The 21,886-nt window shown below is 43.2% G+C and overlaps 2 protein-coding genes across 10 annotated transcripts in view; both read right to left on the bottom strand.

Annotated features, from left to right (window-relative positions):
• Nucleotides 1-4,556, bottom strand: part of GCNA (germ cell nuclear acidic peptidase) — a 35,356-nt gene extending 30,800 nt beyond the window's left edge. The window contains exons 1-2 of one of the 6 annotated variants that reach the window (XM_054470808.2): nucleotides 4,063-4,556; nucleotides 1,553-1,613 (exon numbers count right to left, since the gene is read on the bottom strand). In XM_054470808.2, the coding sequence (XP_054326783.1) occupies nucleotides 1,553-1,611 (59 nt within the window). In that variant the 5' untranslated portion in view covers nucleotides 1,612-1,613; nucleotides 4,063-4,556. Of the gene's footprint in view, nucleotides 1-1,552; nucleotides 1,614-2,368; nucleotides 2,611-4,062 lie in introns of those variants that run through there. The other 5 variants (XM_054470809.2, XM_054470811.2, XM_054470807.2 and 2 more) reach the window with 5 other exon arrangements.
• Nucleotides 4,557-6,691: 2,135 nt separating this feature from the next.
• Nucleotides 6,692-21,886, bottom strand: part of OGT (O-linked N-acetylglucosamine (GlcNAc) transferase) — a 43,107-nt gene continuing 27,912 nt past the window's right edge. For 2 of the 4 annotated variants that reach the window (XM_054470805.2, XM_054470806.2), the window contains exons 15-22: nucleotides 21,008-21,133; nucleotides 19,891-20,061; nucleotides 19,663-19,779; nucleotides 19,409-19,579; nucleotides 18,147-18,299; nucleotides 15,131-15,383; nucleotides 14,767-14,890; nucleotides 6,692-8,975 (exon numbers count right to left, since the gene is read on the bottom strand). In XM_054470805.2, coding sequence (XP_054326780.1) covers nucleotides 8,801-8,975; nucleotides 14,767-14,890; nucleotides 15,131-15,383; nucleotides 18,147-18,299; nucleotides 19,409-19,579; nucleotides 19,663-19,779; nucleotides 19,891-20,061; nucleotides 21,008-21,133 — 1,290 coding nt within the window. In that variant the 3' untranslated portion in view covers nucleotides 6,692-8,800. Of the gene's footprint in view, nucleotides 8,976-14,766; nucleotides 14,891-15,130; nucleotides 15,384-16,591; nucleotides 16,753-18,146; nucleotides 18,300-19,408; nucleotides 19,580-19,662; nucleotides 19,780-19,890; nucleotides 20,062-21,007; nucleotides 21,134-21,886 lie in introns of those variants that run through there. The other 2 variants (XM_063660553.1, XM_063660554.1) reach the window with 2 other exon arrangements.

Below are 21,886 nucleotides of genomic sequence, written 5' to 3'. Positions count from 1 at the left end.
TCATTTTAAAATTTATCATTTCTTTACTTTTCCAAGCGGGAGAAAAAAAATAAATGAATAAGATTTATCATTCCTTTAATGAGAAGCAATATAATTAAAATTTATCACTTATTTAATGAGAAGCAATATAATTAAAAGCTGATTTTTTTTTTTTTTTTTTTTTGGAGACAGGGTCTCGGGTTGCAGAGGCTGGAGTGCAGTGGTGCAATCTTGGCTCACCGCTGCCTCGACTTCCCGGGCTCAGGTGATTCTCCCACCTGAACCTCCCGAGTAGCTGGGACTACAGGTGCAGCCGCCATGCCCAGATAATTTTTTTATTTTTTGTAGAGGCGGAGTTTCATCATCTTGCCCAGGCTGGTCTCAGGACTCAAGCGATCTGCCCACCTCTGCCTCCCAAAGTGTGCCCGGCCAAAGCTGAAAATTTTAATGTCTGAGGTCTGTTTGTATTTTTTTTTTTCCCAGAGAGCTACCTTCTAATATTCTTAGTCATGTTCCATGCGTTTGTTCACCTTTTTCTAAATTACTGATTTATAAAAAGCTTTTTGTTAAGGAAAATAGCCCTTTATATTTGTAATACAAATATTTTTCCAGTTTATTTACCATATTTATGTTTTGTTTGATATCAAACTTAGACCTTTCTACTCCAAAAACTATTGGAAACAAAATCCATCTATTGTTTTCTAACATTTTAATGGTTTCATTTTTTATTTTAAAATATTTGATCCATGTGTAATTTATTTTGGCATAAGCAATAATAAGGTAAAAACCCAAGTCTCATTTTTTTCCAAATGGTTAGCCAGTTATCCTCAAATGGTTTGTTGACTAATCCATATTTTTCCCCATTGATTTGAAATGTTGAAATGTCATTTTTCTTGTTTAGTAAATTTTCTTATGTTCTTAGGTCTATTTCCAGACTTTCTGTTGGTTTGTACCTTTCCCCATATCATACCCTTACATGCATATCTGTGAGGGAAGAAAATAGGGTAGTGTTCCAGAAGAGAAAAAACTTAGAGACAGGCAGCTATCTTAAAAATAGCTCCTGATCACATCACTGCACTCCAACCTGGGCGACAGAGCAGACCCTGTCTCTCACACACACAAAATACCTCATGTTGGAAGCTCTCTGAACCTTTATTGGTTCAGGGTGCATCTCCATAAAAAATTTTAAAACAAAAACACCTTGTGTTATCATGGAGAAGAAAAATACTTGTGTACCTCTAGAGGCAGCACTATCGATACTGGCATGGAACAACAGGTTCTAATTGCATCAGAATGAAGAACTTTCTAGAAACCACATATATTCAACGATGCACTGTTGCCTCAAATGTCGTCATTTCCTGGCCACTAACAGAGAAATTATATAGCGGATTCAAGAATTTCATAGGAGGCTGGACTCCTAGTTTGTAAAATCCTTCTTTACAATTCTCATTTTATAACAAACCAAGTTATACGCTCTACAGATACTAAAGGAAATGAACATACTTCTCGAGAAAGCTGTTTTGCCAATACGGTAACACTAAACTAAAAGAAAACAGAACTTTCCAAATCTCACCAATCCTCGTCCTCCTCCGGCTCTTGCAAGCGGGGCGGTTCTTCTTTGTGCCCATCCATGTCTGTAGTGAAGACAAAGATACACTTTCTTAAGAAAGCCAGAACTCGGCCGGGCGCAGTGGCTCACGCCTATAATCCCAGCACTTTGGGAGGCCGAGGCGGGCAGATCACGAGGTCATGAGATTGAGACCATCCTGGCTAACACGGTGAAACCGTGTCTCTACTAAAAATACAAAAAATTAGCCAGGCGTGGTGGCAGGCGCCTGTAGTCTCAGCTACTCGAGAGGCTGAGGCAGGCGAATGGCGTGAACCCGGGAGGCAGAGCTTGCAGTGAGCCGAGATTGTGCCACTGCACTCCAGCCTGGGCGACAGAGCTAGACTCCATCTCAAAAAAAAAAAAAAAAAAGAAAAGAAAAAGAAAAAAAAAGAAAGCCAGAACTCAAAACCAGAGACATCTCTACATTTACATTCTGCATTTATCTTTGGGTATCTTCCCCACCTTAAAGCCGAAACTTTGCTCTGCAAAATGAAAAGGATTTAAATTTGTTTTGTTGCAAACTTTTCCCACTCAGGCCTCTACCACCCCAATCCCTTCCCACCCTGCACCCGCCCCGCCCCCACTTCCCACTCCCTCCACTTCCACCTCAATTTGCCAGTCTTCCACGTATCAGGGCTCGACCACCCCCACATCCCACTGGCCCTCCACCTCCCTACACCTTCAGTCCCCCTACTCCTGCCCCAAGGAAGTCTCCCACCTACCGGGTGTCAACCTCTCCCCCTTCCCCTACCTCCTTACTCCCCACTCTGTCAATCTTACCCAGAATAGGCTACCACCGCCCCCTCATCACCTTCTTCCTTCTGTCCAACCTCCACTGCCCCCTTACCCCTCGCCACTCTGTCTTCTCACTGGTCTTATACGAATCCGGCCACCCCCTCCCCGCTCCCTATTCCTGCCTCCAGCCTCTAGCCAATCTTCGACCAAACAGGCCTTGACCCCTCCCCAACTCCTTCCTCCTATCAGGTATGGACCCTACCCTCACCATTCTCACCTCAGTCTTCCACCAATCAGGCCTCAACCCCACCACCCCTCCCCCACACTCGCACATCCAACCACCTCCAGCCACCTTCAACTGCTTCCAACCGGTTTTCCAAGCAGGCTTCCGCTCCCCCACACCTCTATCCAACTTCTGCCCTACCCCACTCCTGTCTCCCACCACCACTCAGTCCTCAGCCAAAGATACCTCGACCCCCACACGCACACCCCTACCCACAACCACTAGCTCCCACCTCCCCCCAATGCTGCAACGGGCACCCCCACTTCTCCCCACTTCTCCCCACAGCCACTGGCACCCCCATCTAGTCCTACGCCGCCACTGGTGCTGCCACTGGTGCCCCCACCTCCCCCAACGCTGCCATGGGCGTCCCCACTTCTCCCCATGCTGCCACTGGCACCCCCACCTGCTCCTACACCACCACTGGCACCCCCACCTCTAATGCCGCCATCAGCTTCCCCACTTCTCCCCACGCCCACCAGCACCACCACGTGCTCTTAGGCCACTTCCGCCACCACCAAGTGCTCCTACGCTGCCACCAGAACCCCCACTTCCCCCAACGCCCCCATTGGCACCTCCACCTTCAATGCGGCCACCAGCGCCTCCACTTCTCCCCACACCACCAGCGCTATGTGCTCCTATGCCACCACCAACGCCACCAAGTACTCCTAGGCCGCCATTGGCGCCCCCACCTCCCCCAACGCTGCCACTGGCACCCCTACTTCTCCCCACCCGCCACTAGGGATACCACCTGTTCCTACACCACCACTGGGGCCCCCACCTGCCCCCAGTGGCGCAAGCAGCGCCCTCACTTCTCCCCACGCCGCCACTGGTGCCACGTATTCCTACGTAGCCACTGGCGCCACCACATGCTCCTATGCCGCCACCAGCGCTCCCACTTCCCCCAAGGCCTCCAATGGTGCCCCTACTTCTCCCCACGCCGCCACTGGGGCTACCACATGCTCCTACACCACCAGCACCCCCACTTCCCCCGACGCCACCACAGGCACCCCCACTTCCCCCAACGCCGCCACTGGTGCTCCTACTTCTCTCCACCCGCCACTGGCACCAACACCTCCTTCTACGCCACCACCAGGCCCCCCACTATCTGCAATGACGCCACCAGCGCCCCTTCTCCCCACGCCACCACCGGCACTACCACTTGCTCCTACGCCGCCACCAGCGCCCCCACCTCTCCCAATGCCACCACTGGCGGTCCACTTCTCCTAGCACCACCACATGGTCCTACACCACCACAGGCGGCCCCACCTCCCCCAACGCTACCACTGGCGCCTCCACTTCTCCTCACACTGCCACTTCCTCTACTCCCACCTCAGGCCTACACGGGCAACCAGAGTCCAAGGTATACGGTGGTCCTGATTTTCATTAAGTCACTCGATTAGGATTAACCTCTGGACCACTTCAGCACCCATCTCAGTCCGACCAGCCGGTCACCTACCTGGTGTTGCAGCCTCTAGCGTGGCCGGCAGCAGCTCACCTCCAACTGCCTGTGGAGTGCGTGCAAAGATTCCGAGCAACTGCGACGAACAACGCCAGGCGCAGGCCCCTTTATAGCGCCCAGACCTAGGGGGCGGTAGGAATTCACGTGTGCTCGCCCGCGCTCCCCTGTACCCACCTATCACAGCGGTCACAAGGCAAATTTGAACTTCGCGCCTGTGAACTTGGCGCCTAGCTGTAACGCTTCCGGAATCAGGTCTATCGCTTTCCACTCCCACGGATGTTGCTTATTTGTCCCAAAAGCGCCATTTCAATACTAGAGCGTGGGCACCCGAGGCCAATTCTGTGATTAAAAGTCCCTAATAACTTTCTGATAAAGAGAAACCATGTGAAATCCTTCCTAACAAACTTTTATCCTGCGAGAACTTGGAGAACCGAGACTTGTTCCCTACTTGAACTGTCCAGACCTCTAAGTCCGTTATTGCAACCACTGGGAAAGGCGCGGGGGGAGGGGTGGCGGCACGGGAACTGGGGCGAGGGCGCGGGAGTAGGGGCGTGGACGGGAACACGGAGGGGAGGGCGGGGCGCGGGGGGAGGCGGGAGCGCAGGGGGGCGGGGGTTGCAGGGAAGGCCATCTAGACCCCTAGATAAGAGCAAGGCAGCAACTCAACAGCGCCTGGCAACGTCGAACTATGATGTTTACTTCCAGAACCCTCCAAACCCTGGAGATAAAAAAAAGTTACTTGAGGCTTTTTGGCACTCACTCCATATACACCAAGAAAAACAAACGGGGAAAACAGCGCTTTCTAGATTGTGCCAGTTTCTCCAGCAAGCATCTATATATTTCGTAATGTATGCCTTTGGGTAACAGAACACAAATAAAATGTCCCTGCGTTTGATATTATTTTGTGCTAAGCATTATTCCAAGTGTCTTACGACTTAATTCATACAACACTTTAAAAAGTAGGCAACTGTTAGCACTCTCATTTTAAAGATCACACAGCTAGAAAGTGGCAGAGCTGGCCGGGCACAGTGGCTCACGCCTGTAACCCCAGCACTTTGGGAGGCTGAGGCGGGTGGATCAGGAAGTCAGGAGCTGGAGACCAGCCTGGTCAACATGGTGAAACCCCGTCTCTACTAAAGATTAAAAAAAAAATAGCCGGGTGTGGTGGCCCGCGCCTGTAATCCCAGCTACTCGGGAGGCTGAGGCAGGAGAATCGCTCGAACCTGGGAGGTGGAGGTTGCAGTGAGCCGAGATCGTGCCATTACACTCCAGCATGGGGACAGGGCGAGACTCCGTCTCAAAAAAAAAAAAAAAAAAAAGTGACAGAGCTGAGATTCAAACACCAACTCTAGTTCCAAAACCTGCTCTTAAGCACCAGATTGCCTACCTAAATACAGATACTTTCTCAGTTGATAAAAAAATTGGATAAAGGGGGCTGATTACTCTCTCTCTGTACAATGAAGTTGCAAATTAACCTCTACAAGCCTCTTTATAAGAATGCAGATTACATAACTGTGCCTCAGAGGTTTGGGCAAAGAACCAAAATGTTAGCTATAATTGAGAGGCATATGCTTCAAGTAAAAGAATGGCATAGGTTTGGAATCATATCTTAAAATGGGCAGTTAAGAAATTACACACATTTACTCAAGGTGTGCAAGCAACTCCTTTAGATTGAAGGCAGGAGGAGCTGAAGTAGACTGGAAATAATGTAGATTTTTTCAACAGAAGCGAATGGGAGTAAAAACTTTTGAGTAGGCTTTCTTCCCATAATAATCTTTTAGGAAACAAACACCAATCCACATGAGGGCTTTAAGACGTTGGGAAGTAAATTATGCAAAATTTTACTGAAAAAAATCTTCCCTCTCATTTATATCTCTGAGAAAACTGGCAAACAGCATTTGCCATGATATCAATTCATTATTGATATCATGAATTGATATCTTCCTCCCTGATGCTTGTGGCAGAGTTCGACCACTATACAGAGCAGGAAGGAAAATAATTTTGCCCCCAAGAGCCAAGAAAAGAATGGTCCACATGAAGACTGAGACTACAAGGGTAAATGAAAGCAGAGAGGTCACAAACAAAGAGGAGCAAGCATGAATGGGTGTGTTGGGGATCACAGGCTTTGTCTTTTTTTGAGATGACATCTCACTCTGTCGTCCAGGCTGGAGTGCAATGGCACGATCTTAGCTCACTGCAACCTCTGCCTCCCAGGTTCAAGTGATTCTCCTGTCTCAGCCTCGCATGTAGTTGGGATTACAAGCGTGTGCCACCACTCCCGGCTAGCTTTTTTTGTATTTTTAGTAGAGACAGGGTTTCACCATGTTAGCCAGGCTGGTCTTGAACTCCTGACCTCAAGTGATCCACCTGCCTCCGCCTCCCAAAGTGCTGGGGTTACAGGCGTGAGCCACCACACCCAGCCACTTTGCCTTCTTAATGGATCATAAACTAACCCCACTCTCTACTAGACCTGGCTGAGAAAACAATTCCTAATATCATAGCTACAGTAGGGAAATTTGGTCCTTTCATGCTGTTTGGAGGTGTTTAAATACAGGTTTCATCATTGGATGACCCTATTCTTCAGTCCAACACTCAATATAACAGGATACAAAATACATCAGCCGTATTAAGGGGAAATCATTCATTTATTGTTTAAGGATCGCAAGACAACATCTTAATTTCTGTAGCACGATTTAAATGTTTTACTTCTTTGATAAAGCAGAGTACAATAGAAAAAAAACAATTAGTTTCCAGTAATATCTATATCTCTAATCAGAATTAAGTCTTCCACAGACATGTTACCTGGAAATAAAAGCCTGTTACAATAAGCAAAGCTTCAACCAGAGCGGCTACTTTTCGTGCCAGGAAAAAGTTCATCCCTATAGGAGGAATGATGTGCTATGTAAAATGGCTGTAAGGTCACAGCCTTGAGGGCATTGGAAGTATATTATCCTATTCCACATTAAGTAGTTCGGCGAATTTCAAACATCAGTTTATCTGCAACCATGCTGGCAACCTTTAACTGATATTTCAATCAACCGGTAAAAAATAAATTAAGAAATCCCTTCACGGATATTCCGTGATTTACACTGTTAAAAGGTACACTGTTCATTAACATGTAATTCTGGTTCAGAATTACCTTTGAGACTCCTTGCTCAAAATTTGGTTAACAGTAAGAATCTTTCAGAAATTCAAGTTCTTATTAATCAATAATTTGTCAGCTAGGATACATTCAGGCATCAGCTGCAACTACAGAATAGGTGCACAGCCTCAGCGCTTTGGAAAGACATCATCTAGAACACTACTAGCAGACAAAAAATTACCTGCAACTGGATAGCATTAAGTGCAGTATAGCGAGACAAAACATATATTCATATGTTGGCTTGTTTAAGCCTCAAACCCTCAACCCTTTGTTGAGATCCCATAATTTTATTCCTATGATTTTAATAACTCAAGTTCCAGGAGGACTATAAGTCTAATTTGTACTCCAAACCAAACAGCAGTGCAGTTCGCTACTACTGAGGCTGAATCCATACAGACTTCAAGACCAAGTCCAGAAGACAGTTATTATCTAAAAAATAATTACTTGAATACATAGATGATCCTTCAGAGATTTTACCTATAACCTATTTCTTGATGAAGGTTATTTAATGCACTGGAGATAACTGTGACTTACTGATCAAATACTTGAATACTTATACTTACCTGGGATTTCATTTCTGCTGAAAGAAATAGGAAGAACAGGACTCACTTAAAAAAAAAAAAAAAAAAAACTTTAGAAAGGAAGGTAAAAATCTTACACACACTATCACTTTTGGAAGCAGCATAGAAGGGGCAGTCAAGGGTAAAACACTGGTGAAACAGGTCAAAATTAGGGGAAAAAAAACTATATTATTATCAATGACAGTACCACAACTGTGCCCTTGATAATTAGTAATCACTCCTAAAAATCTTCATTTGGCACCAGATGGTGTGTTTAAGAGCAACACCCTAGGATGTTTTGAATCAGGCTTGATTTTGTTAGTTGAGTTACAGGAGAATTTTAAGGGTGGGGGTATGGGGGTCAAGGAAGAGAAGGAAATGGGAAATGGACCAGAAAAAATCTTGAGTCATCATCTAAATCAACAAAGCACTGATAGCTCCAAATATCAGGTCAGACACTAAAACGACTGATATAGGCTCAAGTGGTTTATAAAACCTATAAAAAGACTACACCAGCAAAGTCCCTGTCGATTTGTCAGAGTTCAGAAACTAAAACAGGGAGTAACATTTTAGCTTAAAACCTTATCTCAAGAGAATCATATACACTTCACATGAATAAAAATACCTGAAACCAAACATTTTTAAAAGCTCCAGTACCCAAAATAGAAAGAAAAAAGTTAATCCAGAAGACTGAATCAATCCACGGAATCACAAAGCGGCCGGACAATCTATATCTCCCCTCCACACTAACCATCCCATGGAAGACCAAGGGAGATCAGACCTTCCAGACCTATGCACCATCTGGTCGCCGCAAAATTCTACAGAGATTCCTTGTGGAACAGCAGTTTCCCATCTCTTGTGTCTCTCCCTACCATGCAGGAAGCAAGTCTGGCTGTGCTATTCTATTACCATTATATATCACCCATCTGCAACAAGGTCCTGTACAGACAAGTAAGAAGTATGTTATCTAGTTCCCTTTCCCCCAGAAGGTTGAGGCTCAGGTATAGGGGTAATTCTCCTGTGCAGTCTTTATTTACGCTGACTCAGTGACTTCAACAGGCTTAATCATGTGGTCAGGTTTGTTGCCAGCTGCATAATGCTCCCACATCTGTAGATAGAGCCGCTCTAGTTCCATTGTGTATTGTTTGGTGTTGAACAGAGGGCTAGATATTCTTTGCTTCCAGACTTTGCCACGAATTTTCTTCAGGCTGGGTAATAAAAAACGAGAACCCAGTTCACAAATCAGAGCAGAAACTCAGAAACACACCCTATAAATACCTAGTCACCTTTGTGGCAAAAAATGCATGACCAAACTCTACACTATCTCATTTATTGATTGGCTTCCTGTTAAAAAGGGAAGGGTCACATCTTACATAATGCTAACACTGAAACGAGCTCAACACCATATACTCTGAAAAAACTTAGTTCTTTCCTAGACAAGTATATCCAAGGGATACCACAAGTTCTCCATTTCGTCTTATTTCTACCTTTAAAATAACAAGAATTGACAACGGCACATGACTATTCCTATGTACTGTTGCTTACCTTTTTGGTAAGCAATTTAGCAATGTATGTATTAATCTTAAATGTTCATAACCCTCTGGCCTAACAGTAACATTTTTAAATCTATTAAAAAGAAATAATCAGATGCAAAAACATACAGGACCATGCAAAGATATTCATTGAAGCATCATTTACAAAAGTTAAAGCATAAACATAAGATGAAGTATTCGATTTATGGTCATTTTAATGAAACAGAAAACCACTCAAGGGGAAAAGAAATACAATAAGTCTACTCTTGTAATTTTCCACTTGTACCTGAAATGAGTTGTTCAGATTTTTAAAAATTGCTAATATCACCAAGAGTATGGTTCTGTTCAGAAAAATAAAAAAGTAATTGATTCTTCAGGAAACACAGGGGAAAAGATTTCTACTTCCCTTTTGAATATATTATTTTTCATGAGATTATTCTTAGATGAAGGGATACTTTAGAACCAGAAGCCAGAACATTTCTGTGCATTTTTAAAAGTAATAATTTTTATTTATTTTCTTTTAATTTTTGAAATAGAGTCTCACTCTGTTGCCCAGGCTGGAGTGCAATGGAACGATGATGACTCACTGCAGACTGAACCTCCTTAGCTCAAGCAATCCTCCTGCCCCAGCCTCCCAGGAAGCTGAGACTACAGGCACGCATCACCACACTCCGCTATTTTGGTATTTTTTGTAGAGATGGGTCTCGCCATGTTGTCCAGGCTGGTCTTGAACTCCTGGGCTCAAGCAATCCTCCTCCCTCAGCCTCTCAAAGCACTGGGATTATACGCATGAGCCACCACGCCCAACTCTGTTTTAATGTTTGTTGTGACAGAAGTAGTAAAATGGTTGTGCATATCTGTTGGTCTCAATACAACCATGTCCATATTAATGCTACGCTCCAAAGAGAAAGACCTGTGCACTCTATTTTTTTAAAATTCTATGCCAATAGGAAAATAAACTGTAGTACATACATACAGTGAAATACTACTCAGCAAAAGAAATAAACTTGATGAAAGAAGCCTTTAGAGTGCATATTGACATAGTTCCATTTGGATAAAATTCTAGAAAAGCAAAACTAATTTATGGAAGGGAAAAAAACCCTCCAGAACAGTGGCTGTCTCTGGGGGTTGGTGAAAAAGACTGACTGAAAAGGAGCATGAAGAAACTCTCTGGAGTGATAATGTTTTTTGTCTTCATAGGAGTTTGGGTTACAAAGGTATTTCTCGGTTGGGCACTGTGGCTCATACCTGTAATCCCAGCACTTTGGGAGGCCGAGGCAGGTGGATCACAAGGTCAGGAGATCAAGACCATCCTGGCTAACATGGTGAAACCTCGTCTCTATTAAAAATACGAAAAATTACCCGGGTGTGGTGGCACATGCCTGTACTCCCAGCTACTCAAGAGGCTGAGGCAGGAGAATCGCTTGAACCCAGGAGGCAGAGGTTGCAGTGAGCCAAGATCGCACCACTGCACTCCAACTTGGGCAACAGAGCAAGACTCCGTTTCAAAATAAAAAAAAAAAAAGGGTTATTTCTCAAAACTCACTGAATATTTGTGTATATCACTGTATATAACCTTCTGCCTCAAAAGAAAAAAATGGCCAGGCGCAGTGGCTCACGCCTGTAATCCCAACACTTCGGGAGGCCAAGGCAGGTGGATCACTTGAGGTCAGGAGTTTGAGACCAGCCTGGGCAACCTGCCGAAACCCTGCCTCTACTAAAAATACAAAAATTAGCTAGGTGTGGTGGCTCACGCCTGTAGTTCCAGCTACTCAGGAGGTTGAGGGGAAGATTGCTTGAGCCCAGGAGGCGGAGGTTGCAGTGAGCGGAGATCGTATCACTGTACTCCAGCCTGGGCAACAGAGGGAGACCCTATCTCAAAAAAATATATGTATACTGAACTCCAGTTAATGACAGCCATTCTGAAGTATTTAAGGAGAAGTGTACTGATGTCTGCAATTTATTTCAAAATGTGTCCAATAAGATGGATTGGCAGATGAATAAAGGGAATAAATGGATGAATAGATATGTAATAAAGCAAGAATAGTAAAATGCTAATGGTAGATTCTAAGCAGTAGGTATGGATGTGTTTATTATAAAATTAAAAATCTTGAGAACAAAAATGTTGGGCAAAAGCATTGTATGAACCAAACTAAGTACCAAAGAGTCTAATAAAAATTTTAAAATGCACCATAGGCTGGGTGCAGTGTCTCACGCGCCTGTAATCCCACCACTTTGGGAGGCCGAGGTGGGTGGACTGCTTGGGCCCAGGAGTTACCAGCCTGGGCAATATTGGTGAGACCCTGTCTCCACAAAATATTTAAAAAAAAAAAAAAAAAAAAAAAAAGCCAGGCATGGTGGCATGTGCCTGTAGTCCCAGCTACTGGAAGGCTAAGGTGGGAGGATCACTCGATCCCAGGAGGCAGAGGTTGCAGTGAGCCGTGATCATGCCACTGCACTCCAGCCTGAGTAACAGAGCGAGACCCTGTCTGAAAATAAAATGCACTACATTTTTTACTATAGTTATCTCTGGGCTAATGGACATGAATCTTATTTTTTTTTTAATGCCTGGGCTCAAATTTCTCACTTTTCTTAGACATATGTGATGTTCTATGGAGGAAATTCTGAAAATAATAAGTAGCTAACATCTGCTGAATGTTTACCAGATACCAACAACTATTCTAAGTACTTTACATGGAATGCCTTTTTTAATCCTCACATCATCTCTGCAAAGTAGGTACTAGCATTATGCTCCATTTTGCAGAAGAAGAAACCAAGGCATAACACAGAGATTTACTTGCCCAAAGTCTCAAAGCTCATAAGTAAGAGAGCTTGGGGTTCACTCAGGTAGTCTGACTCAAAAAGTATGTTTCTTTAATTATTATGTAATATACTACTTCTCAGAAAAACACAAAGAAAAAACATCACCCATTATACCGAAAGAAAAACCTCATTTAAGAAATACCCACCGGGCACGGTGGCTTATGCCTGTAATCCCAGCACTTTGGGAGGCCGAGGTGGGTGGATCACGAGGTCAGGAGTTCGAGACCAGCCTGGCCAACATAGTGAAATCCAGCCTCTACTAAAAATACAAAAATTAGCTGGGTGTGGTGGTGGATGCCTGTAATCCCAGCTACTCAGGAGGCTGAGGCAGGAGAATCGCTTGAACCCGGGAGGCAGAGGATGCAGTGAGCCGAGATTGTGCCATTGCACTCCAGCCCAGGCAACAGTGCGAGACTCTGTCTCAAAAAAAAAAAAAAAAAAAAAAAAAAAAAACAGCTGGGCGCAGTGGCTCACGCCTATAATCCCAGCCTTTGGGAGGCCTAGGTGGGTGGATCACGAGGTCAGGAATTCGAGACCAACCTGACCAACATAGTGAAACCCCACCTCTGCTAAAAATACAAAAAATTAGCTGGGTGTGGTGGCAGGCGCCTGTAATCCCAGCTACTTAGGAGACCGAGACAGGAGAATTGCTTGAACCCGGGAGGCAGAGGTTGCAGTGAGCCGAGATTGTGCCATTGCATTTCAGCCCGGGCAACAGTGCGAGGCTGTCTCAAAACAAAACAAAACAAACAAACAAAAAAAAACGCCAGGCACAGTGGCTCACTCCTGTAATCGCAGCACTTCGGGAGGCCAAGGTGGCTGGATCACAAGGTCAGGAGTTCAAGACCAGCCTGGCCGACATGGTGAAACCCCGTCTCTACTAAAAATACAAAAAATTAGCTGGGTGTGGTGGCGTACACCTGTAGTCCCAGCTACTCGGGAGGCTGAGGCAGGAGAATTGCTTGAACCCGGGAGGCGGAGGTTGCAGTGAGCCGAGATCGTGCCACTGCACTCTAGCCTGGGCAACAGAGCGAGACTCCATCTAGAAAAAAAAAAAAGGAAAAGAAAAAAGAAATACCCAGCCTGGGCAACATACTGAAACTTAATCTCTACAAAAAAATTTAAAAATTAGCCAGGCATGGGGCACGGTGGCATGTACCTATAGTCCTATAGTCGCTGCTACTCAGGTGGCTGAGGTGGGATGATTGCCTGCGCCCAGGACGTGGAGGCTGCAGTGAGCCAAGATCACACCACTGCATTCCAGCCTAGGCAACAGAGTAAAATCCTGTCTCGACAAAAATAAAAGAATGAAGGAAATACTAGTTTATTGTATGGATAAATCCTCACTCATCTAAGCATCACCCCTCTAATTCCTACTCATTTTCAGGCATTTAAGTTATGCTTTTTTTATTTCTTACACCGACTGCAGTGAAGAAGTGACAGTATTAGGGTCAAAGATCTAACTTTTTTTTTGAGACAGAGTCTCGCTCTGTTGCCCAGGCTGGAGTGCACTGGTGCAATCTCAGCTCACTGCAAGCTCCGTATCCTGGGCTCATGCCATTCTCCTGCCTCAGCCTCCCGAGCAGCTGGGACTACAGACGCCCACCACCATGCCTGGCTAATTTTTTGTATTTTTAGTAGGGACGGGGTTTCACAGTGTTAGCCAGGATGGTCTCCATTCCTGACCTCGTGATCTGCCCGCCTTGCCCTCCCAAAGTGCTGGGATTACAGGCGTGAGCCACCGCGCCTGGCCCAAAGATCTAACTTTTAAGGCTCTAAAAACTCTGAGGAAGGGCTGTACCAATTTATTCACCAATGCATGAAAAGGCTACTTCTCAATGCTACCTCACTGATACAAAAAATCTTTTTATTGTATAGGCAAATAATGGATATACCTCAGGTTCTTTTTTTTTTTTTTTTTTTTTTTTGAGATAGAGTCTCACTCTCTCTGTCACCCAGGCTGGAGTGCAATGGTGCGATCTCGGCTCACTGCAACCTCTGCCTCCCGGGTTCAAGCGATTCTCCTGCCTCAGCCTCCTGAGTAGCTGGGACTACAGGCACATGCCACCACACCCAACTAATTTTTGTATTTTTAGTAGAGACAGGGTTTCACCATGTTGGCCAGGCTGGTCTCGAACTCCTGATCTCAAGTGATACACCCGCCTAAGCCTCCCAAAGTGCTGGGATTACAGGCATAAGCCACCACATCCAGCCTCAGTTCAATTTTAATTGGCATTTCTACTACAGAGCCTGAAACACTTTCTTGTTAACCTTTTGTATTTCCACTTCATTGAGGTGTCTGGTCATTTCCATTTTTACTTTCCTATTAGGGGATTATAAAATTTAAATGTTCTGCAGTCTTTACATTGCCAGGTAATTAATACTTTGTTATCTGAGACAAAAGATTTTTTTCCCCTCGTTTGCCTTTTAATTTTCTTGAATATACTTTATTCAGCCATTTACTTTTTACATAGTAAAACCTATTGATCACTTCATTTCTAAGAGTTTAGAAGTACTTCTCCCATCCAGAGGGCATACAACTAGTTCACCTATTTTATATTACACTTATTTTATGGTTTCATTTTATAACAGCTATATTCTCTCTACTTTACCAAATAATTTGTTCAAGGAAAAGTTTACTTACTATTCTAGATCAGTTCCCAGCTTCACAGCTATGTCTTCATATTCTTGTCTGTTTTTAGCAATAAGCTCAAGACAACCTAAGCAAGTGAGCTGGGAAGCTGCAACTCGAGAAGCAAGAGTCTCTCCTGTAATACAAAAGGTAACAACTGCACATCTGAGAACGTAAAACAGCACAGAGTTAATGTTATTTATGTTAAGCCTCCACACAACGCAGATGAAGAGAATGAAGTGAGAACAAGTCTCACTTTCTATCACCTTTCCTTTAATGTTGCTCCTAGTACATATAATTTCACCTGGAAGTTTCTCCCCCAAACGGAGATTTTCAAAAGAACAATGAAGATTCCACTGATTTATCAGCAACTTACCTGGCATAGTCACCATGGGGGTCCCTGCCCAGAGGACATCCATCCCTGTGGTGTGCCCATTACAGAGTGGAGTGTCCAAGCAGACATCAGCCAGCTGGCCTCTCCTGACGTGTTCCTCTTTAGGAGCAACAGGTGAAAAAATGATACGGTTCTGGGGCAGGCCCATGTTTTGTGCATACTGTTGAATATTAGGTTCTCCTACTGCTGGAAAACGCAACAGCCAGAGTACACTATTGGGAACACGCTTCAGAATCTAAAATAGGGAAAATAAGAATAATTATTAATAGCAGATCTGCCTTTTTCAACAAAGACTCCCAGAGGTCTCTAATAATTCTATCACATGCTATTCTTTCCATCCAGATAGAAGCCTGCTGTGAACTTAAGTCTTTCCTTCACAGAGATGAATGAGATCAATTGAATTATCCCTCTTCTGCTTAGCTGTCCTCAAAGTGAGTTCAAAGAAAGACAGGCAAAATCTGAGGCAGCTACCTCCTGTGGGAATTGACACAGGCAGTGGGTTTTGTTAAGAGAGAGGAATTTTGCATTCCAAATTTCAAATCCCCCACTATGATACAACCAAGAAAGTTACCTCACACTTGCCTAACTTTATTTGCCTAATATAAATCAGTCTTTTCTGTAAAGGGCCAGATAGCAAATATTTTTGGCTCTGTGGCCACACAGACTGTCATAGCCGCTCAGTTCTTCTGTTGTAGCTTGAAAGCAGCCACAGACAACGTGTAAACAAGTAGGCATGGCTATATGTCCGTCAAGTTTTATTTATAAAAACAAGCAGTGGGCTGGATTTGACCCACAGGTCATAGTTTGCCAACTCCTGATTTAGATTTACATCTACTCTATGTACCATGTAAGTTCAAAATCCCTTTCTCTGAAAGCTATGAGAACAGATGAATTTCCAAATTCAGAATATTTCAGATTTTAAAAAAGTAGTACTCTGTGTGTGTGTGTGTGTGTATTACATAACACCCTCAGCAGCAACTTCCTATAAACGTATTAGTACCTCTGCACTGAGATGCAGGAATAGTCATACTAAATGGAATAAATAAAAGACTACAAATAACCTGACATAGTTTGACTATGTCCCCACCCAAATCTCTCTTCTTGAACTGTAGTTCCCATAAGCCCCATGTGTCATGGGAGGGACCCAGTGGTAGGAAACTGAATCATGGGCGCAGTTATTCCCAATGCTGCTGTTCTCGTGCTAGAGAGTGAGTTCTCACAAGATCGGTTGGTTTTATAAGGGGCTTTCCCCGCTTTGGCTCAGCACTTCTTCCTGCCATCACGCGAAGAAGGACATGTTTGCTCCCTTTTCCGCCATAACTGTAAGTTTCCTGAGGCCTCCATAGCCACACGGAACTGTGAGTCAATTAAACCTCTTTCCTTTATAAATTACCCAGTCTCGGGCAGTCCTTTATAGCAGCATAAGAACGGACTAATACATACCCTAATGTTAGTTCAGGTAGTTTTGCTGCCAAACAAATTTGCCACACACTTATGAAAAAGCTTTTGATTTTCAGAGTTTTTGTGAACATCAGGAAGTAAGGATTAAGGACAGTAGACCTGTACTCATCTGCTTCCTCTTCTCTTCTATCCTCCCCTCTCCTCTAAACATAAAACAAAACAGATATCGGGGAAAAAATTAACCAAGGAATAATCTCCAGATTACCTAAAGGTAAAACATGCCATTTTATTTTAGTTCTATGGATTAAGAGCCAGTTACAGCTATCCAATATCCTACTTATGCAAACTTGTCTGATGAACTGAGAGATAATCGTATGTACAGATCGACTCCTTCTTGGTTATAACTACAATACTACAAGAATGTTAAAAATGGGTGGATGTACATGACAGTATACGCTATCAGTTTAGACCAGGGGTTGGCGAACTACACAGCCTGTGAGCCAAATCTGGCATACTGCCAGTTCGTATAAATAAAATTTTATTGGAACACAGCCACACTCATCATTTACAAAATGCCTATGGTTATTTTTGTGCTACAACAGCAAAGCTGAGTAGATGTGAAACAGCATGGACTACAAAACTGAAAATATTTACCATCTGGCCCTTTAAGAAAAAGTTTGCTGACCCTTTAGACAGAAGAATGCTTTGAATATGTAAATTTAAAAGGTTCACAATGTCATATTTAGACACTGGAAAGAGAAACCAAAAATGCCTGAAAAATCTACATCTCTTGAAGATTATAAATGAGCACAAGGCCAGGCGCGGTGGCTCATACATGTAATCCTAGCACTTTGGGAGGCCAAGGCGGGCAGATCTCTTGAGGCCAGGAGTTGGAGGCCAGCCTGGCCAACATGGTAAAACCCCGTCTACTAAAAATACAAAAAAAAATTACCCAGACATGGTGGCACATGCCTGTAATCCCAGCTACTTGGAAGGCTGAGACACAAGAATCACTCGAACCTGGGATGCAAAGATTGCCATGAGCCAAGATCACACCACTGCACTGCAGCCTGAACAACAGAGTGAGATTCTGTTTTTTAAAAAAAAATGGCATAACCCAGTTGAATCACATGTAAATAAATAAATTTTTTTTTAAGTATTTTTTTAAAAAATTTTTTTGAGACGGAGGTTTGCTCTTGTTGCCCAGTCTGGAGTACAATGGCACGATCTCGGCTCACTGCAACCTCCACCTCCCGGGTTCAAGGGATTTTCCTGTCTCAGCCTCCTGAGTAGCTGGGATTACAGGCACCTACCACCATGTCCGGCTAATTTTTTGGTATTTTTAATAGAGACGGGGTTTCACAATGTTGGTCAGGCTGGTCTCAAGCTCCTGACCTCAGGTGATCCACCCGCATCAGCCTCCCAAAGTGCTGGGATTACAGGCGTGAGCCACTGCACCCAGCCAAAAAAAATTTAAAAAGAAATGAGCAAAACAGCTCCTAAATGGGAGTGGAAAGTACCATCTTCGGCAAGAGGCTCTAGATACAAAATCTTTATTAGTCTCTAACACGGTAACAATGAGTCCATGCATACTCACGTTTGCCCACATCTGCAAAGTAGAAGGGTCAATTTTATACAACTGATTAAAGTTACAGTATACAATGGCATCTTCTGGTAACCCGTACTGAGAACGGGTGGTTACAATAATGGTACGGGGAACCTCCTCTCCAGTTGCAGCCTTATTGTTGATCTAGAACAAGAAAAAGATGATAGTTATATTTAAAGGCAAAAGGAGTCCAATATTTCAATCCATAAGATCCAAAATGGTATAACCATTAAAAGTCACTGAACCATGAGAAAATATTCATGGTATATGAAGTTTAAGAAAAGGCAAACCGTTGCAGCATTATCTTAATTTGGGGGAGACTGCACTATGAAACTTCTTGCTCTAACCAAAAAAGGTCTCAAAATCCTATTAACAATCCAACAGCTTTTGATCACTCTTTTCTTCATGAATGAAATGTCCTTTTCTAAATCACATCTACTCTTCAAGGCTAAATTACTCCTCCAAATGGTCTCTTCTCCCAAGAGTGTCTCTCTTCACATTGATCATCACCGTTTCTGAGCGTCTACATACATAATTAGTTTAATTAGTTTCATCTTGTAATTCTCACACATTTGAGTACTGCCTTACATTGTTATATAACTATTCTAGGTGTGCAAGGACATCTACAACCTCTAGAGGTCAGAGATCTTTGCCTTACACTCTCTTGACAGAGCTACTTATTTAAGCATGCAATATATTATTTATTGAATACATACTACATTACTGTGATTAAGACATGGGCTCAGTAATTCAATTCAGTAGAGGATACAAACACAGGGAATTATCATCTGTTGTGCTGTATGTAATGATATATTCCAAACATTACAGAGATATAAAAGACAGGTACTAATGAAGTAGGGATGGAGACGTTAGCGGTAAGTACGGAAATGGATTCCTGGAAGAGCTGTCTGAACTGAACGTTTGGGTAGGATTTAGCTAGGGAAAGGATGGGTTTACAGAAGCAAGAAACTGTATGGTATCTACACATAGTTCATCATATAAGAGAGTAAAGCCACAGGCAGGGAATAACAAGATATTAACACAGCAGTTTCTCAGTAAGTAAAAATCTGCTGGCTGAATCCAGGAGACTTTTAAAATCAGACACACCTATATAAGATGCACGTTTCCACTAAACTCATTTCCTCATCCATAAAATGGTGATAATGATACTTGACTCCTAGAGTTATCATGAGGTTAAGGGAAATAAACGCATACTTGGCGGGACATATAATGGTGTATTATTATCTTCTCACCTGAGTAGTTGCCAGTCCATTGCTAATACTGAATCCATTAATTGTTATTTGAATCTGTCCTCTGTTAATCATTTCTATAACTGCTTCTGCAATAGTATTCATAGGAATAACAGGCATATTAAGAGCTGTGTTACTGCTATCTGCATTGTCTCCTCCATCAGGACACTTCATCTAAAAAAAAAAATGCATCATTAGGGAAAAGATTGTGAATGCAGTTAACTTTATTTCAATGACAATACTGACTAGGTTCTGACCTTGACAATTTTCACATCTGGTAGACTATCAAGAAATGCTTTGAGGTCGATGCCATTCAGAACTATCCGATTGTCATAAATGTGCCCATTGGACTTAAAATCGATGACTGCTTTTTTCTAATGGAAAAATAGTTTCAGACATGTCTTTTAGGATTTACATAGACAACAGCAAGGAAATAAAAAGCTACAGTTCTTTGAAATTCCTCCATAGCACTGTTTCATACCTACCTTCAGGTGAGGGAACATATTAGCATGATCACCAATAAAAAAAGTGTGGGGCATATAAGCCAATTTCTCAGAATACTGCTCGGCAACTTCAGCTGGCGAAGTTTCCTGATCAGTGATAATATAATCCATGAAAAGCGCACCACTTGTCCCAGGGTATCCCAGCCACATTGCCTTAAAAAAATCAGATCAAAAACTGATTAAGAACTTTAATCAGTACACTTATCTCTAAATTCATCAAGTCATATACATTAAATATGTACAACTTTTTGTATGTCAACTGTACCTCAATAAAGTGGTTTTTTAAAAAAGAACCTAAAGGTGCCAAAATTAAATAAGTAAATAAACAAGGAGGTCTAACTCTTTTTTAGAGACAGGGTCTCACTCTGTTCCCTAGGCTAGAATACAGTGGTGCAATCGTAGATTACTACAGCCTCAAACTCCTGGGCTCGAGCAATCCTTCTGCCTCAGCCTCCAGAGAAGCCAGGATTACAGGCACTTGCCACATGCACAGCAAGGCTGACTTCTTTAGCCGAAAGCAATGAAGTAGTTCTATAAGAGAGACTCTCACTCTGTCACCCGGGCTGGAGTGCAGTGGCACAGTGATAGTTCACTGCAGCCTCAAACTCCTAGGCTTAAGCAATCCTTCCACCTTAGCCTCCCGAATAGCTGGGATCACAGAGGCACACCACCACTCCGACTAATTTTTTAATTTTTTGTAGAGACAGGGTGTTTTGTTTTGTTGCCCAGGCAGGTCTCAAACTCCTGGTTTCAAGAGATCCTTCTGCCTAAGCATCCCAAAGTGCTGGGATTACAGGCGTGAGCCACCATACTCAGCCTGTATTTTAGATTAACTTTCAAAATGCTAAAATGTTCTTCAAATCTGCAAGACAGAGTAACGGTTCATAGCCAACCATGAATTGCATGTCTCTATATACATGTACCTATAAGCATTGTGCTCTACACTCTTTTTGTTCTGTGCATTTCAACAACTTAAAAAAATTAAAAGTGTGTCTGCCCTACAGTTTCAAATATCAGTTAACCAGAGGGAGGAAAAGCAGCACATCACTGTCTTCTTAGCCAAATACATGTTATAAGTGATGACTGTTAATTTGTTTACCTGAATAGGAGCTGGCCTGAGAGCAAAAAGCTCATTTCGAGCACCCTTAGTATAGCCATTCATATTTACAAGGATATGAATTCCATCCTGATGGATGCGATCAGCTGCTTTTCCATTGCATGGAATCTACAGAATACAAAATAAGAACTATGTATAATCTCAGATCAATTCCATTAGTTTTAATGGCATTTAACATAATTCAGATTCCCAGATGGAAAAGAGGTAAGAACACAAATTAACTACATTAATTCGGGCACAAATATGGTTGAGTGCCATTAAAATGGGCCCAAAGCATTAGAGAAACAGAATACAAAGGAAGGAGAGTTCACTTCTGGATTGAATGTATGAGTAACAACATTTCATAGAGAAATTGGTATTTGAAATTTGTAATCTTTTTTTTTTTTTTTTGGTAGGGACGGGGTCTCACTATGTTGCCCATGATGGCCTCAAGCAATCCTTCCACCTCAGCTTCCCAAAGGATTATACACGTGAGCCACTGCACCCAGCCTAGAATTGGTATTTGAAAATAGGTCTTCAAAGACGAATAGGAGTTTGAAGTTCAACAGAATACAATCTCAGTAGAGAACAGTATGAATGAAGAACTAGAGTAAAGTGTGAGGGAGTTTAGAAAATGGTGAGTAGGCCGGGCATGGTGGCTCACACCTGTAATCCCAGTCCTTTGGGAGGCCAAGGAGGGTGGATCACCTGATGTCAGGAGTTCGAGACCAGTCTGGCCAATGTGGTGAGACCCCATCTCTACTAAAACTACAAAAATTAGCCGGGTGTGGTGACAGGCGCCTGTAATCCCAGCTACTTGGGAGGCTGAGGCAAGAGAATCGCTTGAACCTGGGAGGCAGAGATTGCAGTGAGCCGAGATCG

The sequence above is a fragment of the Pongo pygmaeus genome, chromosome X, assembly GCF_028885625.2.
Source record: "Pongo pygmaeus isolate AG05252 chromosome X, NHGRI_mPonPyg2-v2.0_pri, whole genome shotgun sequence".
NCBI lineage: Eukaryota > Metazoa > Chordata > Mammalia > Primates > Hominidae > Pongo > Pongo pygmaeus.
The sequence above is the reverse complement of the archived record's forward strand: the minus strand, read 5'-3'. Positions and strand labels throughout refer to the sequence as shown.